Source organism: Stegostoma tigrinum, chromosome 4 (assembly GCF_030684315.1).
Source record: "Stegostoma tigrinum isolate sSteTig4 chromosome 4, sSteTig4.hap1, whole genome shotgun sequence".
Taxonomy (NCBI): Eukaryota; Metazoa; Chordata; class Chondrichthyes; order Orectolobiformes; family Stegostomatidae; genus Stegostoma; species Stegostoma tigrinum.
Genome location: NC_081357.1, coordinates 125,877,625 through 125,904,050, shown reverse-complemented (window position 1 = coordinate 125,904,050; position 26,426 = coordinate 125,877,625). Strand labels below are relative to the sequence as shown.

Genomic DNA, 26,426 nt, shown 5'->3' with positions numbered 1-26,426 from the left:
CTCTATCTCCACTTATCATTTATTCCTTACCCCTCCCTGTAGCCTACCTTCTGCATTTAAAAAAAAACTTTCCTAGTTATCATTAGTTCTGAAGAAGGATCACTGAACCTGAAACGTTAAATCTGATTCCTCTCCACAGATGTGAGATTTTCCAGCAATTTTATTTTGTTTCTGATTTTCAGCATCAGCAGTTCTTTCAGTTTTTAAGATTAATAAGCAATCTCTAGAAGGTAGTGATCACAACATAGCAGAATTCCAAAAATAGTTTGAAGGAGACAGTTGAGAGTTACAAGCCTTGGTGTGAACTAGAGTACTGACGGCTGATTTGGTCTCCCTCATTAAGAACGACTGGAGGTTCACCAGCTGATACGGGGAATGGCAGAACTGTTTGTTCATGAGGAATAATTTGTTTGACTGGGCCTGCACTCATAAGAGCTTAGAAGAATAAGAGGGGGTCTGACTGAAATATATAAGCAGCATATCTAATCAAAAATTAAGGCAGCAGTAAACTAGAGGATTGAGAACCCTTTTTAAAAAAAACCAGCAGTAAATGAGCGTAAAAACTAACAAAGTAGGAGAAAATTGACTGAGTAAATTAGCAAATGTACAAAACAGGAATAACGGGTTGAAAGAAATCAGCACATTGTAGTGGAGAAATTAACATGGCTGAACCTTGATAAATTCCCAGAACTTGGTGGTCTTTATCCCACAATGTCAAAGAAAGTGCATAGAGAGATGGTCGCGGCATTGGTGATCATTTTCCAATCCACAGGAATCACTCCACATGTGACAGAATTTTGGAAGGTAGCTACTGTCATCCCATTACTTAAGAAGGTAGCAATAGAGAGAAACAAGGAATCATGGATTTGCTAGCCTCACGTCAGTAGTAGGGGAAAATACTAGAACGGACTATAAAAGATAGGAGAAATAGGCACCTCGTTAATAATATGATTGGGTATAGTCAGCATGGATTTGCAAATGGGAAATCATGATTTACGTATTTGTAATTAGGATGTTACTAACAAAATTGATAAAGGAGTGTATACTGAGATTTTCAGAACGCTCTTGACAAAAACTCCAGCAGGAGGCCAGTTACAATCTATCCTGTGGGCTTTAATCATTGTAACGTATGGCTATGGATGAATAATTTTCCATCAGACAGAAAACATAATAATACATTGAAATAAGTGGATCATTCTTATGTTGGCAGGCTATGACTAATGAGGTAGTACAAGGATCAGTACTTGGGCTCAACTATTCATAATATAGGCCAATAATTTGGAGGTGGGGAACCAAATGGGATATTCCCAAATTTGCGAACTATGCAAAGTTAAATGGAAATGTATGTTATCAGGAAGATGGAAAGGGGCTTAATGAATGGCCAACAATATGGCAGATGGAATATACTGTGTAAAAATGTGAGGTTATCCAAACCGGTAGGAGAAATGGATAAGTGCTGTAATGTGTAAATGGTAAGAAGTTGGAAGTGTGGATGTGCAAAGGCACTTAAGTTTCTCTGTCGGTTAGTCACTACAGGCTAAAATGCAGGTACCACAAACTATTGGAATATTAGCCCTTACTGAAGAGGATTTAAGTACAGGAATAGTGAAGTCTTGCTTACATTTTTGAGAGTGTACAGTTTTGGTCTCTATCTCAACGAACGTATTGTTGCTCCCGCTGTACGGCAATAAAGGTTTACTGGATTTGCTCTTCGGACAGTGGAACTGTCTTATGAATAGAGATTGAGCAAACTGGGTGATATTAGGGGTAAGGTATTAGCATGGATCAAGGAATGGTTAACACACAGAAGATAAAGTTGGAATTAATTGGTCTTTTTCAGGGTGGAAAGACATGACTAGTGAAGTGCCACAGAATCAGTCCTATGGCCTCAGTTATTTACCATCTAAATTAATGATCTGAAGTTGGAGCACATTGTAATGTATCCAACTATGCTGACGATACAAAAATAGGTTGGAACGCATGCTGTGATGAGGATATAAGGAATCTTCAAGGGAACACAGATGGAGTGAGTGGGCAAAAACTCAACAACTGGAATCTAACATAAGATAGTGACAGATCACGCACTCTGGCAGGAAGAATCAAAAGATACACTATTATTTAAGTAGACAGACTCCAAAAGAAAAGTGCAGCACAGAATTATGGATTTTTTTTTGTGTATGAAACACAAAACATTTGTAGGCAGGTGTGGCAAGTAACAAAGACAACTGAAATTGTGGCCGTCACTGCTAGGGGGCCAGAGTTTTAAAATTGGGAAGCCTTGTTATAACTGTACAGTGGGTTAGTGAGGCCCACCTGGACTATGGCGTATAGCTTTGGTCCCCAAAAAGGAACTGCCACCATTGATGGCAGTTCAAAAGAGATTCACTAGGCTGATTCCTGAGATGAAGTGTTTGACTTATTAAGAATGGTTCAACTGATTAGGGTTCCATTTATTAAGAGTTTAGAAAAATGAGGGTGGTCCTATTGAAACACATGATATTCTGCGGGGATCTGACAACAAAAATGTTGAGAATATGTTTCCACTAATTAGAGTTCATGAAATGGTTAGATTACCCATACAATTTGAAAAGCAAAGCTTGATGGGCTGAACAGCCTTTTCTGGGTTTGCTTCATGTTTAGATGGACAACTACGATACTCATGAGCCAAATAAGCAGCAAAGACCAACTCACTTAGTCTGGCCGATCTCAACCAGAGCCATCATGAGCCTGCAAAGACGCACTGAAAAAGTCAACATATTTGAAGGGTCCAATTCTTGATACTATTTTTTAAGTAGAGGGTTTAAATTTCAAAGGAGGACAACCGCAATGCCTTCCACAGCTAAGTAGCTTTCAAACATTAACCATTAAGCAGTGGCGGCCTCTCAGGGTCAGAGAAATTATACTAGAGTGGATTATTGCATAATAGAGGAGTAGAAGAAAAGTATTACAACGTATCAAATCGCTGGACTGTTGAAAAGTAAATGACCTAAATTTATGCACCTGGCATTCCTGTAGCAAGACCTTGGCTGAAAGCTAGTGCTGGATTGCCAGCAGCAGCTGCTGCCAGTGAATCAGCTTGTTGGCTTTGCTGACTCTGACTTGGCGTTAGTGGACGCTGACTTCCTCCACGGAGCACCTTACAGCAAGGAACAAGAAAAGGTTTACCACATTGTGATACATATCAGTTAATCAAGCCTACAGATGAGCAGTTCCTCAACTTTATCTTATTCAAATATTACAGGACACGAGAGAAAATACTGCCCGACATATGACCAACACCCAAAAATTACCAATGAACAAGTCACCCAAAATCAAAGGAAACTTGACAGCAGTTTGGAAAATTCAATATAATGTTTGTACAGGTCTTTTTAAAGCCATTACATCAACTGAAGGACAAACTAGCATGAAATAATAATTAGAATTATATACTTGTTGTTGCCCTTGTGGTGCCTGTGTTGCAGCTTGCTGGTTGGCAGTATTATTTGCAGATGGTGCAGCTGTTTGCTGTTGGAACAGATTGGCTGGATACACACTCCATGGAACTCCATAATACTGAGGTGGAACAACTGTTGGACCTATCACAAAAGCATAGAGTGGTGAATCAGCTAGTCACTGATCTTTGCTTAGGTTAATAGCTTGACTAGAATTACATTCTTTATATATGCCAATGGCAGCCTCCTAACTAAACTTGATGAACTTGTCCATTAAGTAACGGTACCATAGAAATCCAGATCTGATCTCTTAAACTTCAGATAAAGTAGTGCAGATCTTCAGTGCCCTGTTTAAAGGAGAGAAAATAATTTTTGATTTGCCACTCCTGATCACTATGCAGAAAACTCTGGTTGAAGTTTAGATGAGGAACAGATCTAGCTCCAATGTGATCCAAGAACCTACTAATAGCATACATTTCTGCACAAGTCATTAAACTTCTAAAAATAATTATGTGAAATACTTTGAGAGGTTTCAAAATTTTCAATAGTCACTGTCTTTGGTCATTAAATAACCAAGTGGAGTTAGACACACAGTTCCACCTATCATTTCATGGACCCTATGCATGTCTTCCCTATGGTTTTAAAATACAGGGGGCATTTTTACTCCCTGTACTTACCAACTAGGACAGAGAAGAATTTTCTTTTCTTAATATGGCAACTACCCTACACCATCCCCTTCAACAGCTTCTGCCATAGCCACTGTTTCTCCAAGTTGTTTGTTGCAACCATTTTTTCCTAAAATACTCAACCTTCAATCTCCTTCTTTCAATATTCTGCCACTGATCTTTGCCATTTCTTTGAACTGGCAGTTGCTATAATGTAAGCACTGACCTTGCTGCCTCTTATTTACCTCAGCATATCCTTATATTTCCCACTATTACTTAAATCACACTCAAAAATTGGTCAGTTGCACATTTTTGAAATGTTGGACTGTGTTTCCTTGTGTTTCAAAATTTGAGAAATAGATATTAGTGGAGAAAAAAGATCTGCATAAGATTGGATAATAGGTCTGCATCTGACAGATGTAAGTTTTAATACAAATTAAGGTACCTTTTATTCACTTATGTCTTAAAACCAGAAGGATTTTAAGTACTGATCTAAAAATTTGAACACAATCATGCTTATACAGAATTGCATAGTTAAAGGTGTGTTCTTTAAACTGAATCTCAGCCTAGTCTCTGAAAGACTAGAAAATACTACTCATACAAGGGTGGGTAAGTGCTTCCAGTGTTATTTATCCCATTACTGTATGAGAGGCACAAAAATGACACACATTCGCTGTCCTGTTTCCCTTACTGCAACAGTATCTACACTTCCAAAGTGCGTAACTCACTGCATATTGATCTGGGACTCCTAGAAATTGTGAAAGATTTATAAATGCATGTTTTTTTTTAAAGCTGAGGACAACATCACATATTTGTAAACAATGAAAACTTGTTGAAGGTGGTTTCAGAATGGGAGAAAGACCAAGATCCTATAGTGTATCAGGCACTGAAAATCCACGAACATTGCCGCAAGATTATTAGATTGGTTAAAAAGTAAATTATAAAGGTATTGCCAGGACATTTAACTTCAAAATAACAAGTATTATTCGATCTAGCCAGGCAAGGCTTTTGTCAGACTCCATTCAGAACAGGTCCACAGTGGATGCCAACTCCCCAGCCCTGCACTCATCCCTGAAGCATTCGGACAAGGACATCTACGTCAGACTCCTACTCATTGACTACAGCTCTGCCTTCAACACCATTATCCCCTCCAGGCTGATCTCAGAACTAGGTTTCGGCTCTGCCCTCTGCAAGTGGATGCTCAGCTTCCTGACCCACAGACTGCAGTGAAGACAGACAACTACACATCCTCCAAGATAATATTCAACGCTGGAGCCCCCGACAATGCGTTCTCCGCCCCCTGCTATCCCTGTACACCCAATGACTGTTGCCAAATTCCAAATGAACGCCATCTACAAGTTCACTGATGACACCACTGTAGTAGGACAGATGTCAAACAATGACTAAGCAGAATACAAAAAGGAGCTAGAGAGTTTGGTGACATGTGCAATGATAACAATCTTTCTCTCTCAGCAGTGGCAAAACTAAAAAAACTGATCACTGACCTCAGAAAGAAAGGATGAGAACGCACACCCCCATCGACAACAACGGAGCGGAGGTTGAGAGGTATGGGAATATTGAGTTCCTTGGAGTGATGATAAACCACCTGTCCTGGGCTTCTCACACAGATGGGCCCGTCAAGAAGGCGCAACAATGCCTCTTCTTTCCCAGATGATTCAGGAAATTTGGCACATCCATAAGGGCATTTACCAACCTTTGCAGGTGTACCATGAAAGCAGACTGTCCAGGTATGAAATGGCCTGATATGACAACTGCCCTGCCCAAGACCGTAAGAAACTACTGAAGCTGGTGTGCACAGCCCTGACCATCATGGAAGCCAACCTTCCATCCACTGACTCTATTTACATGTCTTGGTGCCGTGGTAAGGCTGCTAACAGCATCAAACAGCCATCCCACCCATGCGCTCCCACAAGCTCTTCCATCAGGCAGAAGATACAGAAGGTTGAACCTGCAACAGCAGGTTCAAGAACAGCTCTTCCCTCCAGTTAATCAGACTGATGAATAGACTCTCTAACTTCAAATAATGCTGATCTGGTTTAGCGCAAACCTTGTGTGATGTAACCTGTATGCCTCTGTCCAAGTTTCCTTTTACCCTATGATCTGTATGTCCTTGTTTACTATGATCTGTCTGTGCTGCTTGTAAACAGTGCTTTTCACTGTACTTAAGTACATGTGATAATAAATCAAATCAAATCAAATCAGAACACAATGTCATGCGCTTGATCCTATCATGTGGTGAATGATACGGAGGCCTTGGAAAAAGTTGAGAGAAGGGCCATCATTTTAACACTAATATAAAGTTGTTCAATTGTGTGAATGCATTTCTCTTTACAGTAAACTGGAGAAACAGAGATTTCAAAGAGATTGAGTGTTTTAAACATCCAAATTGTTTTCAGCCCAAAATGCTACTTTAACAAAACAGGTTAGTGATTAACAGGGCTAAGACTAACAGTGTGTTAGCAGAGGCCTAGCTCGTGTTAGACCTTCTTGTGTTAGAGTTGAGAACCTTTGAAAACAGTTGCTGGCTCACGGACAGAGCAATAATTTGCTGCAAGCATTCAAAAAGGAGCCAGATGAGATGTTGTGTGTGAAAGACCGTCCTCATATAGATGGTAAAAGGATATGGCTCTGCATGCTAATTAGCACTTCTGAGCCTACACAAACATTAAGTGAAGCTCTCATAGTATCACAAAAGTCAAAGTTTTAAAACCAATTTTATAACATGGGGGTCAGGTAGTGCAATTAATATTGATGATTTTTATAAAATTTCTGAGTCTCGGAGGTGCACTCTGTATTTAACAGCGTGTGTCAGTGCTACTGCCTAACACACACACACACACACACACACACACACACACACACACACACACACACACACACACACGACACAGTTGCTCTTTAAAACTTGGCATTATTCCTCTACTCCCTCCCTGTATCAAGCAGGCCCTGTTTATTTTCATTCGGTCTCTTCCTCTCTGAACAATGATTAGAAAATCCTTCATTATTCTTTTCAACTTAGCCTAGGCCACTAAGATCAATTTTAACTTTTTTTTCTAATGCGCTGTTGCGGCTCAAACCAAGTAAATAAAAAGAGATAATGCATTGAATCCAATGTTTTCTGGTCTCAATGCTTTTAAAGTCAAACCAGGTGCTGCCCTTATCTAGTAGGTATGTGCAGCTTTTCTTTTGCACTTTTTAAATTATATAGCATCTTGTTGATTACCTGCTAAAGTAGCTGCTGCAGCTAGTCCTGCTGCAGTGTACGGATCTGTGCCTGGTGGAGCTGTACTGATAATGTATGGGTTTGGCATAAAGGCAGCTGGAGCAAGGCCTGCAGAAAACACACCTGCTGTTTAAGATAAGATGTATTAATATTTCTTTCTGCTGTAAACTATCTATAATCTAACATTCATGAACACAATTTGTTTATTTTCCCTGACTTCTGAACATCTTCACCCCTCAAAAAATAAACATAGTTTTGAAAAGCAATTTAAAGTATGCACTGAATATTCTCCAATTGCCAGAATTATGAAAAATTTTGATTTTAAAAATGACAGCACCATATTCTTTTGGCCAGATTTCAAATCTGAATATGTTTAACAAGAGACATCATGTTTAGCTGAAATTAGAAAGGGAGAAAATGGAGTGAGAAAGTCTACTGAGCTTTCCAATCTCCAGACAACAGGTTTACAGTGACAATATTTATGTAGAGTTATGGGGGGAAAAAAGGACCTCAATAAGTGGAATTCAATTTGAAATCATCAGGCATCATAATAGAGTGGTGTGGGTGAACTGCAGCAGGACTCCTGGACAAAACAATAATATTGGATTGGTGAAATTAAATAGAACTTTACAGGCACCAATGACTCACTAAATCAAAGAGAAATCAAATGAAATTTGATAGTATCTTCTGTTTGAGCCAATGGTCTCACCAGGAAAACAAAAGTGGTTACTTTATAAAAACAAGTATAAACACCGCTTTTCTATGCGTGGGAATGCTGTTGATGAGGGCTGGGAAAAAGGACAAGAGAAGAATCATCTGCAGCAGAATCTTCACAATGGATTATTTAACAATTCAGACAAAATCACCTTGAAAGAGCAACAACCATTTTGCCCCACTCCCTTCCAACTATCTCAGACTCATAGCAAAATCAATACTTGCTGTGTGGAGATTGTGCAAATAAGCAAAGACATTGCATAGCCTTAATATAACCGTTTTGCCACAGTGAAATTTTATTACAAACAAGGAAACAAATAGTACTGAAGATTTTGCACGGTGGTCAGCTTTTATCCACAACTCTCAAACTGCTTGTTTCCTCTGATTTTCAGGAATGGTGTAGCCAAGTCCACAATGCATAACCGGGGTATTTAGCCTAAATGGTCATGCTGACATTTGTGTTTCATAAAAGCCTTCTTCCATTTTTCATAGAACTCTATCAAAGCAAACTTCTATTCCTTTATCATGGGCTTACTTCGCTTCCGTTTAGATGCAGCTCTGCTACCTGCCTCAGTGTGAACAAGCTCAAGGAAGCAACAAGTAAATTCTCAATATTAGTGCAGTCTAACCAAAAGTTTTATACAAGTTATCTTTAACCCCTCTGCTTTTAATTTCTATTCATTTAGAAATGAACATCATTGCTTTACTTTTTGTTAAGGTAGCCTTGTTAACCTCTATCACATCTTTTCCTTTGGATCTCTTTGTTCCTCCATCTTATTCTGATTATCCGAATGGTATGCAGCTTCATCATTTGTTCGACTCAAATGTACCACATCATCCTTGACCACGTTGAAATTAATTTGCCAAATGCATGCCATTTTGCAAGTTTATTCAGATCATATATGCTGTTATGTTTTTCATTTGTATTAACAACACCTTCTGATTTGGAGTCATCTGTAAATACTGGAATGTGCAGTACAATTTCAAAGTCCAAATTGTTAGTGCAAAGTTTGAGCAACAAAACAACCATTTTGTTTATTTATTACAAGCTTTTATCTGTAATGCTTTTCTTTACATGATGATGATTTAGCCAAACAAACTATATTATGCTTGCATTTAATAGTTATGTGCATAAACCAACATAGTATTTATTACTAAAACTTACTTGGCATGTTAAACATATTATAAGGGTGATAAATGAATTAATTGTGGTTTTATAGTGCAAAATATACAAGCAGGTTAATATCTCATCCTGGTTACTGTTTTTTGCTCTCAGTTTGTTAGTAAACAAAACACTATGTTTAATCTTCCCATGACGTCCTTGTTACTGCTATTGTTAGTTATTTTCAGATAGATGAGTTTGTTAGTCAATAAATACTACTTTTAACCTTCCAAAGATACGTCAGTATCAGCAATAAATCAGTAAGCTTCTAAAATAAACAGAGAGGCATTCTATTGCACTTGAGCAAATTAGTGTTTTCATTCAAGAACATTATACACATACTACATACTCAAGTTCGTAAAGCTGTCAGAGTCACAAGATATATAATCAAAAGGAACATTTTTTTCGTCAAGAGCTTTTTTTGTTACAGGTGAAGTATTTTCCTTTAGCTTTACTTGACCAAACACTGACTACACAATTTATTCTTGCTCCTTACCTATTTGTGGCTGCTGGGCTGCCGCCAATGCGTACTGTTGCTGTTGGGCTGCAGTGAGCTGTTGTACTGTCACTGCATTTTGCCGTTGGAAGAGCTGCAATGCACAATTATAAACAATGTACAGATCCATTGCAAAATATTCCAAAATCTTCCCTTACTCCTCCTTCAAGAACTACATGCAACTGAACTACAGTAGAAGACTACTGTCTATCCAAAACACACTGCAGTACAAGTATCTAATAAAACAGCACTGGAATATAGTTGAATAGAAAAGTACAAGTTAGTCACAAGTAGCATACAGGAACAAATCAGCGAGGGTGAAACATAGTGAATATGTCAGTATTCAGCAGATGGCAAGACAAGTGAGAAAGAGAAATCTTAGATTTATTACAGCTCAATCATAGTTGAACTGCAGACATTCATTTGAAAGCATCCAAGAATGGATGACTTTCAGAAGCTGACTTTGAGAACCAGTTTCCATTTTTACCTATTTTTTCCGTAGTTTTAAATTACTTGTTAAACTTAATATTTAACAGCAATTTAACACATTAAAAATTAGATTGTACAGAAAATATAATCAGTTTCAGATGGTCCCTCTGTTTCCACATTTTAATGCTCAATTACTCTTTTCTTCTGCCAAATTCAATTCAAAGTTCAAAAATACTTTAAGGTAATAATTCAAATTCACATGGTTCAAGGTGAAAGTTGCGAGAATTAACACATGAGCTAATTGTATTAACTGCAGGGTTAATTTATATGCTGAATGTGCAGTCAGAAGTGGAGGTTTTGCCAAGTGGAAAAACTCACATCACTGGAGTGGCTTTCAAGTGACCGATATGTTTGGGAAAGGTAAAGGATTTGCCTCGTGATACTGACACATGGCAATTAAGACTTGGAAAATGGAAAGACAGCCTAAGCTCAGGCAGCAGGGACAACATTTTAAAGCATTCTTGGAAGAATGAGCAATAAGTATACTTTTATATGGACCGTGCAGGCAGGGTGTGGAACCACAAGACTACCAATTCATTAGTGGAAAACCTGCTCAGCATGTTATTATCTTGCCCCACCTCTGGGAAGTAAAATCCCTGTAACTCAGGAAAGTAAAATTCTTCCCATGGATTCACAAGAAAAAGGAAATGCTTTTGGAAAACAGCTCTGCACAATTATCTTTTTAAATATATTTAAAAACCAGTAACAATATCTTATTTTCTTTTAACAGATGCGGTCCCTTTTCCTGGGAAAATAATTTTCAAATATTGGTTGCAAATATTTGTTTCAATCCTTACTTAAATCAAAATGTTTATTCTGTGGCTTAGCCAATTACGAATCCAAAATGACGACTGCCAGATCAAGTCACCTCACGTTAAATCAATCCTTGAAAGTTACTGTGAAGTAAACATGATCAAAAAGTAGTATAGCCAACATACATAATTTATAAAACCTTCAAGTAGTACTTTTGTCACAACCCTTAAATGAATTTTGTATCAAGGGTGCATCACGGATGTTTCAAGCAAAAGCAATTTTAAAGAATAAAACTAATCATGAAAACAAACTGAAAAATGTTGCAAATGCAGAAAACCAGTAAGAAAGGGAAAATGCTAAAAAATTTTCAAGTTTATCTGTAAAGAGGAGTGGCAATTTTTTTTAAGATTAGATTAGATTAGATTCCCTACAGTGTGGAAACGGGCCCTTCAGCCCAACAAGTCCACACCACCCCTTGGAGCATCCCACCCAGACCCATCCCCATAACCCACACCCCCCGAACACTACGGGCAATTTAGCATGGCCGATCCAGCTCGAGGAAACCCACGCAGACTGGGGAAAAATGTGCAAACTCCACAGACAGACGTCCGAGGCTGCAATTGAACCCGGGTCCCTGGCGCTGTGAGACTGCAGTGCTAACCACTGAGCCACCGTGCCGCCCCAAAATACATTGTATTTTGTACTAACCCACTGTATTCTAACAGGTTAGATCTGAAATGTTATTTGGTCTTTTAACTTTAGAGATGATGAGCTTGCTGCGGTGCTTTCTGCTTGTGAGTCAAGCTATCCCAGTTAGTTTAGTGCCTTTTTGTAAGCCACACTAACTATTCTCGTGTGCAACCTATATATTTTTTAAAAATTTGTTCATGAGATGTGGGTGTTACTGATCAGGTAAGCATGTCTTCCCCAACTTTAACTGCCCAGAAGGCAGTTTAGAGTTAACCAGTCCAGTGACTTTACTGCCATGTCACCACCTCCAGAAACTATAAAAGTTGGTACTTGATACTTAGTTTCCCATTGTTTTGTATTTTCCATTTACGTCAAAGTTATGTTGATGATAAATGCTGGCCTAACCAGTCATGCTCACGTCTTGTGAATTAATAAAAGAAATCTTGAGGCTGGTTGGCTCGCCGAGGTGGTTTGTTGTTCTGCAGATGTTTCATTACCCTGCTCCGAGACAAGCACAGGATTTCTAGAAGCCTGTTACTCCACTAAGAAAGCCATCAATAAACATATAGAGCGGGACCCCATATACTCTCCAGTGCGAAAGAAAGCCAGAAGTGAGGTAATCCAGCTCAATGGACATTTGAGTTTAAACAACAGGCAGGAAAACACAACTGCACTTTGTCGGAGGCTGCACTGATGATGTTACTTTGTAGGGTAATGAAACGTCTGCGGAATAATGAACCCACTCAGCAAGCCAACCAACCTCAACATCCACACAACCCGAGCTACAAATCTACTCTAAAATCTTAGAAAAGAAGTCTTCCGCAGTCAAATAACTGAAAGAGCTTGATCTACAATTACTGGACACAGTGATTAAAATGGGGATGATGTAACATGATGTCCAAAGTTGAGATTACCAGGAATAAACAACTGAATGATAAAGAGTGAATATGCTTACATAAGAGAGGCACAAATCAGAAAATAGCATGTGCCTAGCAAGAAAACATGCAACACACCAAAAGTGTTAAGTGTCCATGCACATCACAATTTCTAAGCCATTGCCTACCCTATTTTTTGCAAACTAAATTAATGCCGACCATAAAAATTCAAATTCTCTGAAAAACCACTAATCACAGATAAGAAATCAACTACAAGAGCAAGCTACTGAAGATAATGACAACACGAAATAAAAAACTATTAAATAACCCAGGCATCAGATTTGCAAAACATAAGCCAAAGCCAAATAACCAACTGGAGTTGAACACGCAAAAACACTGAGCTGTTGAACTAAGTCAGGCTCATGGGCAATAGCCACATCAACGGGCTACACCCACATCAATGGGCAACATTAAAATTCACACTTGAATTCAACATTAGGTAAACTGCATCTTTCAAGAAATTTAGTGTTAAAATTGTTATGTTCTATCCTGAAAGACAGAGCACATACTGGGCAACATCACGAAACAAACCAGGAAGTGCAGTTGACATGGCATTAAAGAACAAAACTGTCAGGAGCACTAGAGTTGTTTTGTTCTTAATAGGATTAACGTATGAATTATAATATGGGTGAACATCTAAATGACGACTGTTCTTTTAACAAATAATTCACTGAAGCTCATTCCCCGGCTCTCACCCCATCCCTCTGAAAATGCTTCCCTTCAAGTGTTTGTCCAAATGTTCTTTGAAACTTACTACTGAATCTGTTTACATTATCACTCCAAGATCACAACAACTTGCTGCATGAAACTGTGTCTTCACATCACATTTCTTTAGCCAATCACCTTAAACCTGGATCCTCTGCTTACAACTATTGACACTGAGGAAAAGAAAATCTTACTCTTATTCACTCTCATCAAAACAATTTATGATTCTACCATCAAATCTCTTCTTTATGTTCTCTGTTATAAGGAGGATGCCACTTAGTTCTTTAGTCTCCCACGTAAAAAGGTCCCCATTCCTGATATCAACTCAGCAAATAACTTTTACCATGACAACCTTCCTCACATTGATTATTAATTACTTAATATTTATTTGAAAGTGTGTCTATATTTAAAAACTTTGCTGATGTCGCATGTGTATTGTCTAAGTTAAGTACCGAGTGTAAGGGATTCCACTCAATGTTTGATACTAGATCCACACAACTTTCACCTACGCCGATATAAAACCATAACTAATTTTTATTCACTTCTGAACTAGGAATCACTGTGATTGACGACAATATAAACTATACTATAACTTGAAGGCAGTCTGGCTGCACAAACATTTTGAATGAGATCTCCTTTGCATAGTTCTGAGGAGCGGCCACTGGACTGGAAGCATAAACTGATTTCTCTTCACAGATGTTGCCAGGCCAGCTGAGCATTTCCAGCAATCTCTATTTTTGTTTGAGCTTTGCATATAGGCTTTTGAAATAAAATGCTATGTTTCTACTTGCCATTGCTTTGCACAGTACTCTATCCAGTTTATTTTATGCAGCTTACTATATCTCGCCAGTATGATCCTCGGTGCACTTTTTCAAACTCTTAATATCAGTAGCGTTTTTGAATGATATTATTACGTCTTACTCAACCCACTACACATTATGCATTTGCTTTCACACCCTTACACTATTTACACATATTAACACTACTTATGTTGAGAAATGCTGTCATAAATCAAAATTTAAACTTTCTTCTTGCTGAAACTTAATCAGAGATACATACCTTTTTGTTTAAATTTGCCAATACTCAAAGATATTTTTCATTTATCTACCTAGATTGCAAGATCTTAAGTGTGAAAGCTGAAATGATGATGAGGGATCAAAACTTTATAAGGCAAAACCTGATATATACTTGAAGGAGGAGGAATGCATCAAATGGGAAAAGCTGTTTGGGGTCAAACAGTGCTAACCTAAGTAAGCAGTATTTTTTTCTGCCACATTTCCTCAACTGATTGGTAAAGGGAGATGCAAAACACTGCCAAGTTAATCTTCAAGGAAAGATGAAGGAGCAAGTAGTTTCTGCCAGATTCCATTAAGTGATTGGCAACGAGAGGTCAAACTGTGCCAAGTCACTACTGAAGGAAGGAACAAAAAACCCAAGAAAATCTTGTGCTATTCCTAGCACATAATCTGAAGCATAAAAAGGAAGATAAACATACATTGTGGATGGGTTATTATAAGCCTCACCTTTCTTAGGTTGCTTATGACTGATACAGGAAATGAATAAAAGAATGCTTTTACTTGATCTCTCCAAATTTGGTTAAGACTTTTTTTTAAAAGAGATAACTTTATCTAGACTTGAAAGGTTAGCTTGCTCTCACTTCATAGCTACTGCCTGACCTGCTGTGATTTTCAGCATTTTTTGCTTTCAGTACAAAAAAATTACTTGTTGCAATGCACCAAGGAATTGCCTGCCAAGTTAAATTACAAGACAAGATTCAATTCAAATAACTTCTTGGTCTGCAAGTTAAAATATAAGTAAAACTCAACAAAAAGTACAGAATTTTTCTTTCTAAAACTCAATCTTGCATTCTGTCAACATCACAACTTTGGAATACTGACCAATGGCATTTTCTGATTTATTTGAGACTGGAAGTGTCGCTTGTCAATTTCATAGCAAGAAGGAAAGTACTCACCATATGGCTAAACCAAGGAATGTAGTACACCTATGGAGCTGAAAGAATTTCAAATGGTGATAGTGTTTATGATTCCAATTAGGGTGCTTGGAAGTCTGACATAATTTTATATCCCACTTAAGTGTTTGCTCTTTTTTTAAGCACAGCAATTGGTGGGAGAAGTGGCACCAAAATTCAGGACCAATGAAAATCTTTAAATAGCAAGATACTTTGCTTTAGCTAAATCTATTTGCTTAGTTGTAGCACCAGTCTTTACCAGACTGCTGCAAAGGTCCTAAGAACATTTTGATTCATTTTTCAATTGTGTTTAATTCTGCACATGACGCTTAACCTCACAGGGAAGTAAACACCAAATCACTCATCTGTAAAGACTAACCTGATGTTGGGAGCTGTAGTCAAAAAGACCTACAGCTGCTGCTGAGTCCATGGATACGTGATTGCCCGAATAGTCAAACTGCAAGTGATTTAGGCTAACTGCGGCCTCAATGGTGTCTAAAGTCTGAGAGTCAGAATTATGAAACTCTTCTCCAGGTGGCTTACTTGCTGTGGCATTGGCCAACTGGCCTAAACCTTCTGAAGTGCTCTGGTTAGGACCCAAGCGTTCAGCCACTTCAGTGGGAGAGGCTTGACGACTTCCAGGAGTACGGCTGTGCAGCATAAAAATACAGATGTGGGTTTATAGCCTTTTGTTAAATACATACACTTGTATACATTTTTTAAAAATAATCAACAGTAAGAATTACAAAAGTTCCTTAGATTATTATTTAATGGTCATGGTGTCAATACTTCAGCAACAGATAAATATCATTTCAAATGTTTTTGTACATAAAAGGGGTTTCCATGTGTTTTTCAATTTACCCTGTTAAATTCAAATTAGGAATATATAACTGTGTTTACTTATTTACAGTGGCAAAAGAACTGATGAAACAAACACAATAATAAAGTGTGTATCCCTTGGATGGTATATTTCACACATCACATGAATCATGCCCTGACATCAGTAACTCTCAAGTTCAAGGATAATTTGTACACCTACTCACATTGGGTCAAGACCTCATCCTCCTCACCACCTTCTCCCTTCACTCCTCTAAACAAAACCCTGCATCCAAAGCTAGAAATTTCATTCCTTTGGAATTACCATGAATCTCATTTGCTGCATATTTTAATCCAATCAGAAAAGACCTTGAAGGAAGCTAGGCAGGACAGTGGATGTGTTACGCATAGGATGCAATTCATTGAAGCCTCTTCATTTATTTGGCTGCAATCGCAGTTATCACCACCATTCAAGAGATCACTAAAGCTCTGTTAAAACTTTTATATCCTATTTAGTTATTAGCATTGTGATGCTTTCAAGTCGTAACAATTTCTCATGTCCGTTGGGAAATTCTTGACGTCAGTAATAGCAATAATCAAATAACCACCGGAGAGGGCAAATAATGGGAAAGAGTTTTGCCACAGAGGGACTTTCTGTGCAGAAGAAAATAGTGGAAGCAACTGGAAGTCCAAACGCTTGAACCCAAAAATTGCACTTCCTATTTTCTCAGGGATGACACTGGAGGCAAATTGTGATTCATGGAGGCAGCTAGCCATTTAAATAATGTTACCCCATTCAAATCTGATTTTGGCAGCTCTTCAGGGTCAAATCCAGAAAGTGTAGATTAAATCTGCTCGAGCTATGCTTAAAATCTGCAGATTTGTTCAGAGGGCCAGAGCAATCTGGCCCGGCGATAGCTTTATCCAGTCGAGTCTGAAAAGCTAGTCCTTTGGTGGAGGTTGGCTTCCCTTTGTGTTTCTTAAGATTAAGAATAAGCATGCATGAAACTTATGCAAATGCATTGTTCTCAAGCTTGTTATCAGCTATCAAAAGACCTGTCAAAATCAACTGACAAAACTGTCAAGGAATCTATATCATAAGGAAGCTATCAAATGTACCAAGACATTTAAGAATAATATTTTTGAATCTTTAAACAAAAAAAATCTGGAATTATAAAAAGGATAGCCTGCTATTTAACTCTGGCAGTTGATGTAAGCCTGAGAACTTCCACTGTTTCATTTCTGCAGCCTAACTGATTTCACAACCATCCATTAACACAATGGAATTTTTTCCATTCAGCTTGCTTAATAGCTACAAGTAGTGAGGACTCTGATGTGCAACAATGAATTTCAATATTTGTTGCTCTTGAAGAAATGTTTGTCATCATAAGACTTTAAATTGATGAAGAGACGTAAATATAGTATATAGGTCTTTTCTCCCCCAAGGAGAAGGTGTTTCACAACAGTGAAGCCTTCACTGAATAATTAGAATTTCATTTGATGTTATCTCTGCTTGGGACACCGAGGTCTTTCTATATGTATATGAAATACATTCTTGGTGATCTAACATAGCATAATAAGACCAAGGATGGTAGGTGGAAGGGATGGATAAGCAAGGATTGTTCATAAAGTTGGCATGGCAACTATAAGGAACCATGTGGTGACTAGGGAGTATGAGGGATGGGGAGTGGGTGGAGAGTGAAGGCGAGGGAGATTACATGTTTTAATTTTTACTATTCTATTTTAGACATAGCATCTGTTACCTGAGACAAATCTCTGAACGTTACAGGTCAATAGTCCTTCTGAGATTAGCCTAACTCCTAATCTAACCAGGAACCTACTCAAACCAAAAACAAGAAGTGTGAACAGCAACTTTTAAAGGTCAGTCTCATGGAGCCAACAATTTTCCCAACTGTGCACCCCTCCGAAGAATGAGCTTCCTGGCCCTAGTGCTTTCTATTCTATCTTCATGAAGAAGGTATCAATGGCCAGATCATTGAACCATAACTCAAACTATTCCTGATTTAGACAAGGCAGAGAAAGATAATGAAAAAAAATCTACTCTACATTATCAGGGCATCTATCAGATTGCTGAAATGCATCTTTTATTTTTCTTCCAACTAATTAGTACCTCAAACAGCAGCTGGTGTTAGATCTGAAGCAGTCATTCAGTAATTACACGCCTTATTAGTTGGGTTAGGAGACCAAACTTTACTTGCATAAAGCAGTACCCAACTAAATTTTCACCACCAATGCTACAAATTGGGTGGCATTGGCAGCTGAATAGTCTGACAATAAGCTCAAAATGTGTACATACTGCTGTAATTCAATAAATTCAGATAAAATATTTTCACTGGCCTTGGCATCACACCAAGGCATTGAATTTACTGTTGAAGTGACATTACCTCATTTAAATCAAGGGCAATTAATCTTTTCACATAGCCTTCCTTAGCTCAAGTTAAATGGAAGGGAATACTAAAAATTTCCCATGAGCAAATGTAGCTCTATGCTTATTGAAAATGCCATCTGATGGCTCCCTACAAAACAATGCTTGATTATAAAGATGTTAAGCACAGGGTTCGCAAGTTTTCATTTTTCATTAGCAAAGCAGTTCTTTTCCAGACATTCCTACTCTCCAAGACTACATGCGCACTATTTGCTCGAATGTATCATTCCCTTAGGTCAGGATATCTTGCGTTGCAATGCTGAATTCTTATTAGCCTTTTCTTTTCCAATTTCTCCTAAACTCAATGGGAAACCATCAATTAGAACAGAAAGGTAGCAAATAGAGCTGGATAACTGTTCAGTAAGAATGCAAGTTTCAAAACCCTGGCTTGTCAGAACAATTATCCCATGACCAATATGACAGATGAAACTTAAGGTGTGCGCACGGAGGTATTAAAACATTAAAAATTACTTTAAATCTTAAGCCCAAACATGGCAATACTATTTATAAATCAAGATGGTCAAGTTATGTAACAGAAGACAAAAATCATTAATGGCAATATAACTCGACATGCCTTTAAACTTGTAAGTGAGCATCCTTTTTAGAAATAACCATCAAGGCATGATCCAAATAATGAAGAGGAAAAAAAAAGCCAAAACATTTAATTTTCACAAAGGCAATTATCTAATGGTAAACTGTAATGCTTACAATTAGCATTAGCTAGCAATGTAGACAACTTGTTTATAATGAACTGAATTGATTGCATGAAAGATAATGTTTCGCTTGAATTTTCAGAATTTCTTTTGCTACCACATGACGTTATCTTACGAGACCTTAACTCAGATTTGCCATCTCAGCAGCTGATTTTGAAACTTCAAAAAGCTCCAAATGTGGACAACAGCTTGTATCGCTGGACTACAATGATAACTTTGCCTTAGAGGGGGATCTCAAAGTCAATCCTGGACAAACCTTGATGAATTCTCCAGAACACAATTACTATAAAGGCTGGGAAGAAACTGAGGTGTTGTTGGACCATGGGTATCATTCTATTTTGGCAAGTAAATCTAGCAATTTAGCAATCGTTACAAAATTTACAAATACCAAAATAAGGCACTTACTTGAAGTCCTTGCAGTCTGCATCTATTCCATTCTGCAAAACTAGCCCATTAGTTTTGGAAATATCATCATCTCCTTGTTTCAGATCTCTATTTTTATCTTCCTCGAATGGTGATGATTTCCCTTTCTGATCAGCCTTCTCATTCTCATCAGGCTCAGTGTCTCCAGTACCCTAATGAAACAAAGCCACTAAGGCAAACATACTGTACAAATAAACTATTCAGCATCGTCAATAGCAATGCATCGATGAGTCTGTTAACTGCATCATTCTATATAGAAGTTACTAAAATATTTACAAGTGCCCAACAGAAATGTTTATATCAAGTCTTTGTGTTTAATCTCAAAAGCCTCTAGTATTGACATATAACTAGCAGTTTAACCATGCAGATCAACACAGGCCAGGCTCAATCCTCAGTCTGTGCCGGCCAAGATTTCAGTTGGGAACAATAGGGCCAATTTAAGTGTGCCGACTATCAAACCTTGCTTAAAGTTGGGTTTAGCATTTCATCACAACCAAACCATACTGCACGGAAATACTGACAGAACCAGTAGTACGATCCTCATTTGGAAATAACAAGGTGTAGAGCTGGATGAACACGGCAGGCCAAGCAGCATCAGAGGAGCAAGAAAGCTGATGTTTCGGGCCTAGCACCTTCTTCAGTAAACTTTCTGAAGGGACTAGGCCCGAAATGTCAGCTTTCCTGCTCCTCTGATGCTACTTGGCCTGCCGTGTTCATCCAGCTCTACACCTTGTTATCTCAGATTCTCCAGCATCTGCAGTCCCTTCTATCTCCATCCTCATTTTGTTTCTTTGGATGCTACCTTTATACCGTCATATCTACTTACCATATCGTTCCTCGCTACCTCGGAAAAGGATCACTTTTGAAATGTTTTAATTACCTTCACAAGTTACATTCTTTTACTTTAGTTCTGGACCCCTTATCGAAAGAAAAATACTGACATTGGAGGCAATGTACAGAAGGTTCACTGGGCTGATCCTGGTTATAAAGAAATTTTCATATGAGGAAAGGTTCAGTGGGTTTGGCTTTTTACATTGGTGTTTAGAAGAATGAAAGGAGACCTTATTGAAACATTGAAGATTCTTACGGGGCTATCCCTTGTGGGAGAATCTGGGAGAGGGTTAAATTCTCGGAGAAAAGAGTCGCTCATTTCAGATCGAGATAAGGAAAAATTTCTTCTCTCAAAGGTTGGTGAATTTGTTGAATTCTTTACAGTAGAAGGCCATTAGGGCTGCATTGCTAAATATATTCTAGGCTCAATAGATAGATTTCTATTATTAAGAGTTTTAAGGATTGTAGGGGCATGGTAGAAGGCTGGAGTTGAATGTTATCAAATCAACCATGAACTTAATGGTACAATGGACTCAATGGGCTGAATGCTCCCATGGCTTATGGTTCTTAATTCTTGTTTTTGTTTATTTTTTTCCGGTCTTTTGCTCATGCTCTCTTTATATATGTTTTTTGTGCTTTGTCTTTTATTTCATATAGCTTCCTTTCATGCATGTCACTAACGTGGAATACTGATCTAAATGCGCAAACATCTGATCTACAAAAATTTTGTAACACTCAGGTACAGAAAGGTGCACCAAAGTGACTTACAGCAAGAAGGAAACTGAATTCCAAGGAATGGAAAAAAAAATGAAAGCTTGCTTATTTTGATCGGGTGTGGGGGGAGGGAGGGAAGGGGGGGGGAACCAAATGATACTCAATACAGAATGATTCATTGAAATATATTGTTAGTCACATGATACTAAATGAACTGAGGTTCCATTAGCACCTGTTACTATTCTGTACTTCAGACAAACAGCCGTTCTCCAAGTATGTTCCTCAACAGTCATCGTCACTCATTAAAGGGGGAGGATTATGTTTGATAGCATCTTCACCAGAAATTACACTTTCAGCCAAGTAATGATTCGTAACAGTAACAAGGCCAATTTCCTTCTTCCTTATATTGATACGGTGCTAACTATATTACCCCTGCTCCATCTGGGCTTTGAAGAACAAACTGAAACACCAGATGAATCAAATTTCAATCTTGAAATCAATAGGAAACTGGTGACAGAAAGCAGTACACTGATGCTTGCACATTTATATTTATGCTGCCAGTCTCCTAAACAGAGAGAGCTTCAAACTATTAAGATGTACATTTTGGCACAGAATCAAGATGTTCTTCACGTATACAGTAGGCTATACTTTGAATGTATTTTCAGCTAAAGGACAAACCCTGGATATACTGAAGAAAATATTCATCCAGTATATATTCATTGAATGCAATCTTTCCAACAAGCATCCTTTATACATTCTTTTCTTATTTCTAAAATTCTATATTTAAGGTGCCATAAGCTAAAATTTTTTACTGCCTCTGTACTTGATTCTTGCAATTTGCCTGCGTGGTGAGTTGCTATGTGACAATACAGTAAAAATAATATAGGGAACACCGCTATTACCAGCTCTATTTATACACCAGACTTAGCAGAAATGAATATTCTGTGGCCAGCATACTTTTTCCCCATGTAATACTGTGTATTTATTTCTTCTAAAATATTGCCTATTTTTAAGAATTTTGAAAGTTCAAATGAAACCCTGAGACATCCAAAGAATTATTTTGAAAATTAAAATCAAAAGTCCCAAAGCCATCGCGAGCCAATTTTTTAAACATCGTACACCTAGAGTTCACTCCAGGAGATTTATTAACATTCTTCAGGTGTATAACAGAACATATATCGCACATAATGCCTCAGTTTTGGAGTTATTCTCTTCACGTCTAGATTTCCTCCTAGGATTCTTCTATTTCATAACAACAAAATAGCTGTTCTGAATTAGTTGATACATGTCCAAATATGGTGGGATACTTTGCTTATAGATTTTCCAACCGCCTTTCGAAAGTATCAGGAATTCCAGTCAAAAACAAGAACGCATTCCGAGCCATTGAATCTACATGTAATTTCTGCAATAAAACTTGCAATTAATATTCTTTCTTTCATTGTCGCCAAAGCGGGGAGCGGCCATGATTTACAGCCAATGGCAGGAACTTAAGTGCAGAGTTTTTAATGTGGAGAGGTTGTTGTGCTGCAGCCATGTCACGATTCCTGGTCTTAATGCTTGCCATTAGGCTGCGCGAAGAACACACTGCTTTTATGTAGCTTCTTTACAACAGTCGAACATACCAACAGTGCTTTACCTATCTTAAGGAATGTCAAACATTTGTAACTGAGCCACATTAGCAGATTAATAATGGCAAAATACCTAAGTTTGATCAAAAGAGTAAGTTTTAAGGACTGTGGTAAGGGAAGGGAGAGGTAGAGAGATGGAAAGATTTAGGGATGGAATTTCAGAGCACCTGTCCTTCCAGATGAAGGCAAATCTGCCAGTGGTGGAGTTATCAAAAATTGGAGATGCCAATACTGGTCTTTTTCATGTTTTCGGTAAAGCTTTCTATTTATAGCAAAACTATCCAAAACACACAGCAGTACTGATTCACAGTCTCATCAAGTAGAGCAACAAAATTAATTACTACTGACCGTCTCTAGGTCAAGAGCAACCTACATTTACAGAATGGTTTAAGTATAGGAAAACACACCAAGGCACCTCAGCACAGTAAGACAGTTCAATAATTAGATACCAAATTGAAGGAGCAGAAGTTAACACAGGTGTTGGAATGTTTTGCGGGTTATGTTCTTTGGAAGCAAGCAAAACATTTTGTGGAGGGGATCAGGAAGAAAAAAAGGAAAGATGACATCTTGTGAATAAATACAGGTGGAACCTAGGAACACAAAACAATAAAGAATGCGATAGGTTGAAGCCAAACAGCAGAGAACAGACTATCGTGCTCAAAAGGCAAAAGATGGTATTGGAGGTGGGGCCATGAGATCAAGCTGTATAAAGGTCATATGGCCGCTATGACTAAATCAGTAGAGCTGATGCTGTAAAAGTGTAACCAAATCAAAAGTGAATAGATAGCCAGGATCAAAACATCAATAGAAGCAGCAATTGTTGATTCAGTGACAGAGTCAATGGTGGGTATGATGAGTGGTTAACCTTTAGACCGTCTCCAAATGGACACTCTAACCAAGCAGCAAGATAAGGCCAAAGTCAAAGTCAGTGATTGTAAAAAGACAGTAATGGGGCTTTGCAAAGTGCCCAGAGTGGGACAAAGAATAGCCAGGGACATATTTTTAGGCGCAAGAGCATTAATTGACTGAGAGCAGAAAGTATAAGTGGAAAAATGAAAGTGGTCAATGAAAGGTGACAAGTCAAGTGTGGCAGGAAGGAGAGGAGCCTGAGAAAGAGGATGTAAAATAATGGGCTTTAATATAGGGTGGCAACCAAAACATGCATGCGAATGGATACGATGAATGCACAGCTGTTAAAAATCAAAGCATTTTGAAGTTTTGCATGCTGCCCAAGCAATTAAGTGAAAGAATAACTGAACAAAAAATGGGAGGAACAAGTATGTCATACTCAATTGCAAACTCTCCCATCATCCATCTGTAGCTCATAGCCAAATTTAACATCCAATTCATTTTATTTGGAATTTCTCATGCATGAAAAATCAATTCATTTACAAGCAGTGAACCATATCAATATTACTGAGACTTGATTGTTCTTCGTCCAGACTTTGGCATGGCTTCTCTTGCACATGACTGAAAAGATTTTACTGTATATACAATAGGTACGTTATTTTATTTGAAAAAATAAGCTACAGCTAACCAATTTCTATTTAAGCTGCTTTTAATCAAAGCCATACGGCAGCAGAAATGCGATGATAAATGTTAGGGCAAGAAAAATTAAAAATAATACTAAAGTTGAGATGCAATTATGAATTTTTTTTAAATTTCTAAGACGACAGCAGAAGTACTGTATGCTGTTTTGTGCTTTACACTATAGGAAGAGTGGTAAATGCATGCAATGCTAATTCACTGGCATGTCATCTGATGAGGAACAAGGCACACAATTGAAAAATATGAAAAATTGATGATCATCCTTTCGATCAGAGATTAAAGAGTGATTTCTTAGAGCTGCTTAAAGTTATAAAAAGGGTGTGTTGAACAGACAGCAAGAAGAAACTATTTTCTTTTTAAACCCAGAGAATTATGAAACTGTTGGTAATTAAAGCATAATTCAACATTTAAGGCTAGGTTGGACCGATGACTGTAATTAAGGTGAATGGGAGAAAGCAGAAGCGATTAAAGACAGCTGTTTACCTGAAGGGTAAATAGCTGCATAGGCCGATCAGATCAAATCCCTGTTTCTGTGTTACTTCTATATAACATCCAGAGATAAGGTTAATGTTACCCTTGTCTAATATTTATCTAGTGTGTTACAGAATAATTTGATTCTGAAGCACAGCAGACCTCCTTTGGGCAGTCTCACTCTATCACTGATAGCTGGATGGGTTCTAACCTATTGATCCAAGCTGTAGTTACACGATCAATATTTCTAGCACCATCAGGATTCAGTGTCCGTACAGATGTATGATGGCTGTGCTGAAGGTGGGGGAAGACAGTGAAGGTACGGCTGTAGACAATTTGGGAGATACATTAGGCCATCTAGGAAACTAAATTAAATTGAAGGTGCTAGCATGCAAGGAGCCAATGTGGACTACCAAACAGGTGTCTGTGCAGGACACAAAACATACAGCTCAAATATGACACACTTTTGAAAAGAATGGAAACTTGCAAGAAGATCTCCATTTTAATAGTGGTGGGCTGAGGTAAGCACAACTGTGGAAACAGCATTATCATGGAAAATGGGGTTTGAAACTTAACTCAAAATAAACAATTTCATACCATGACAACTGTAGGCAAAAGGAATTAGTGGCTAAGCAGAGAAATCAGATTTGGGACTAAATGATAGTTTCAATTTTAGCTGATCTGAAGAAATTATGGCTCATTCAACACAGGGTGACAGCAACTAATTAATTGAGGAAGACGCCCAGAGTTGGATACCATTAGTGTAAAGTCAATCCCAGGCCTAGAAATGAAACTGTCCAAAACAGCAACAGGTTAAGTGAAGTGGGAAAGAATAGATGGCTGCAAGACATGTGCAGTGAAAATGCAAATCAAGAAAAATGTTTTAGATAGCTAGGATGGCAACATCAAATGAAATTCTACTAAGGTGAATGACAGAGAGGATAAAGGAAGTGACACTCAATCACATTGAATGTTGCAGGGGAGTCAAAGCAGAAGATGGTGGATGAAGCACACTGTACATACAAGCACTTGCGTATTTACTTTCAGATTCAGGATGTTACAACGGATAGTCTCTAGTATATTTTGGATATCTAGATGCAAAACCTAGCATATTAGGAGTATAAGGAAGCTCAATAGGTCTTAGAAATAAGCTGCAGCTAATAATGGAAGGAAAACGACTGTTCAAAATCACGGATCAAATTTAGTAAAGTGAAGTTTGACAATCAGACCATTAAAATTAATGTCACAATGTGCATATTTTCACTCAAACCAAGTAATTACAGTTACTTACAAATGGTCCTTTTCTAAAGCGAGAGTCCAGTTTATCCCCAGGTGATGATCTCAACACGTATTCCACCATGCTTACTCCAAGGCCACCACTTTCTGAACGGGGAGATAGAACAGAGCTAACTTCATTGTTTCCATGAAAACCTTGACCAGGCCTTCTCTGTACCATGATAGGCTGTGACACAGTGTGATCTGGGAAGCAGAATAAATTGAAATATTTAATTAAATTTTGAGCTAATGTTTGATGGAATAAAATCAGGGAAATTAATTAATACATAGATTTATTCGTACAGACA

General features: G+C 38.0%; 1 protein-coding gene across 14 annotated transcripts in view; it reads right to left on the bottom strand.

Moving 5' to 3' along the window:
• LOC125452761 (pumilio homolog 2-like) overlaps positions 1-26,426 on the bottom strand; it is a 133,514-nt gene that overhangs the window by 34,543 nt on the left and 72,545 nt on the right. For 4 of the 14 annotated variants that reach the window (XM_048531574.2, XM_059645639.1, XM_059645643.1 and 1 more), the window contains 7 exons: positions 26,135-26,322; positions 19,634-19,803; positions 15,633-15,912; positions 9,713-9,806; positions 7,341-7,466; positions 3,430-3,575; positions 3,001-3,136 (listed from right to left, as the gene is read on the bottom strand). In XM_048531574.2, coding sequence (XP_048387531.1) covers positions 3,001-3,136; positions 3,430-3,575; positions 7,341-7,466; positions 9,713-9,806; positions 15,633-15,912; positions 19,634-19,803; positions 26,135-26,322 — 1,140 coding nt within the window. The remainder of the gene's footprint in view (positions 1-3,000; positions 3,137-3,429; positions 3,576-7,340; positions 7,467-9,712; positions 9,807-15,632; positions 15,913-19,633; positions 19,804-26,134; positions 26,323-26,426) is intronic. The other 10 variants (XM_048531575.2, XM_048531578.2, XM_048531577.2 and 7 more) reach the window with 7 other exon arrangements.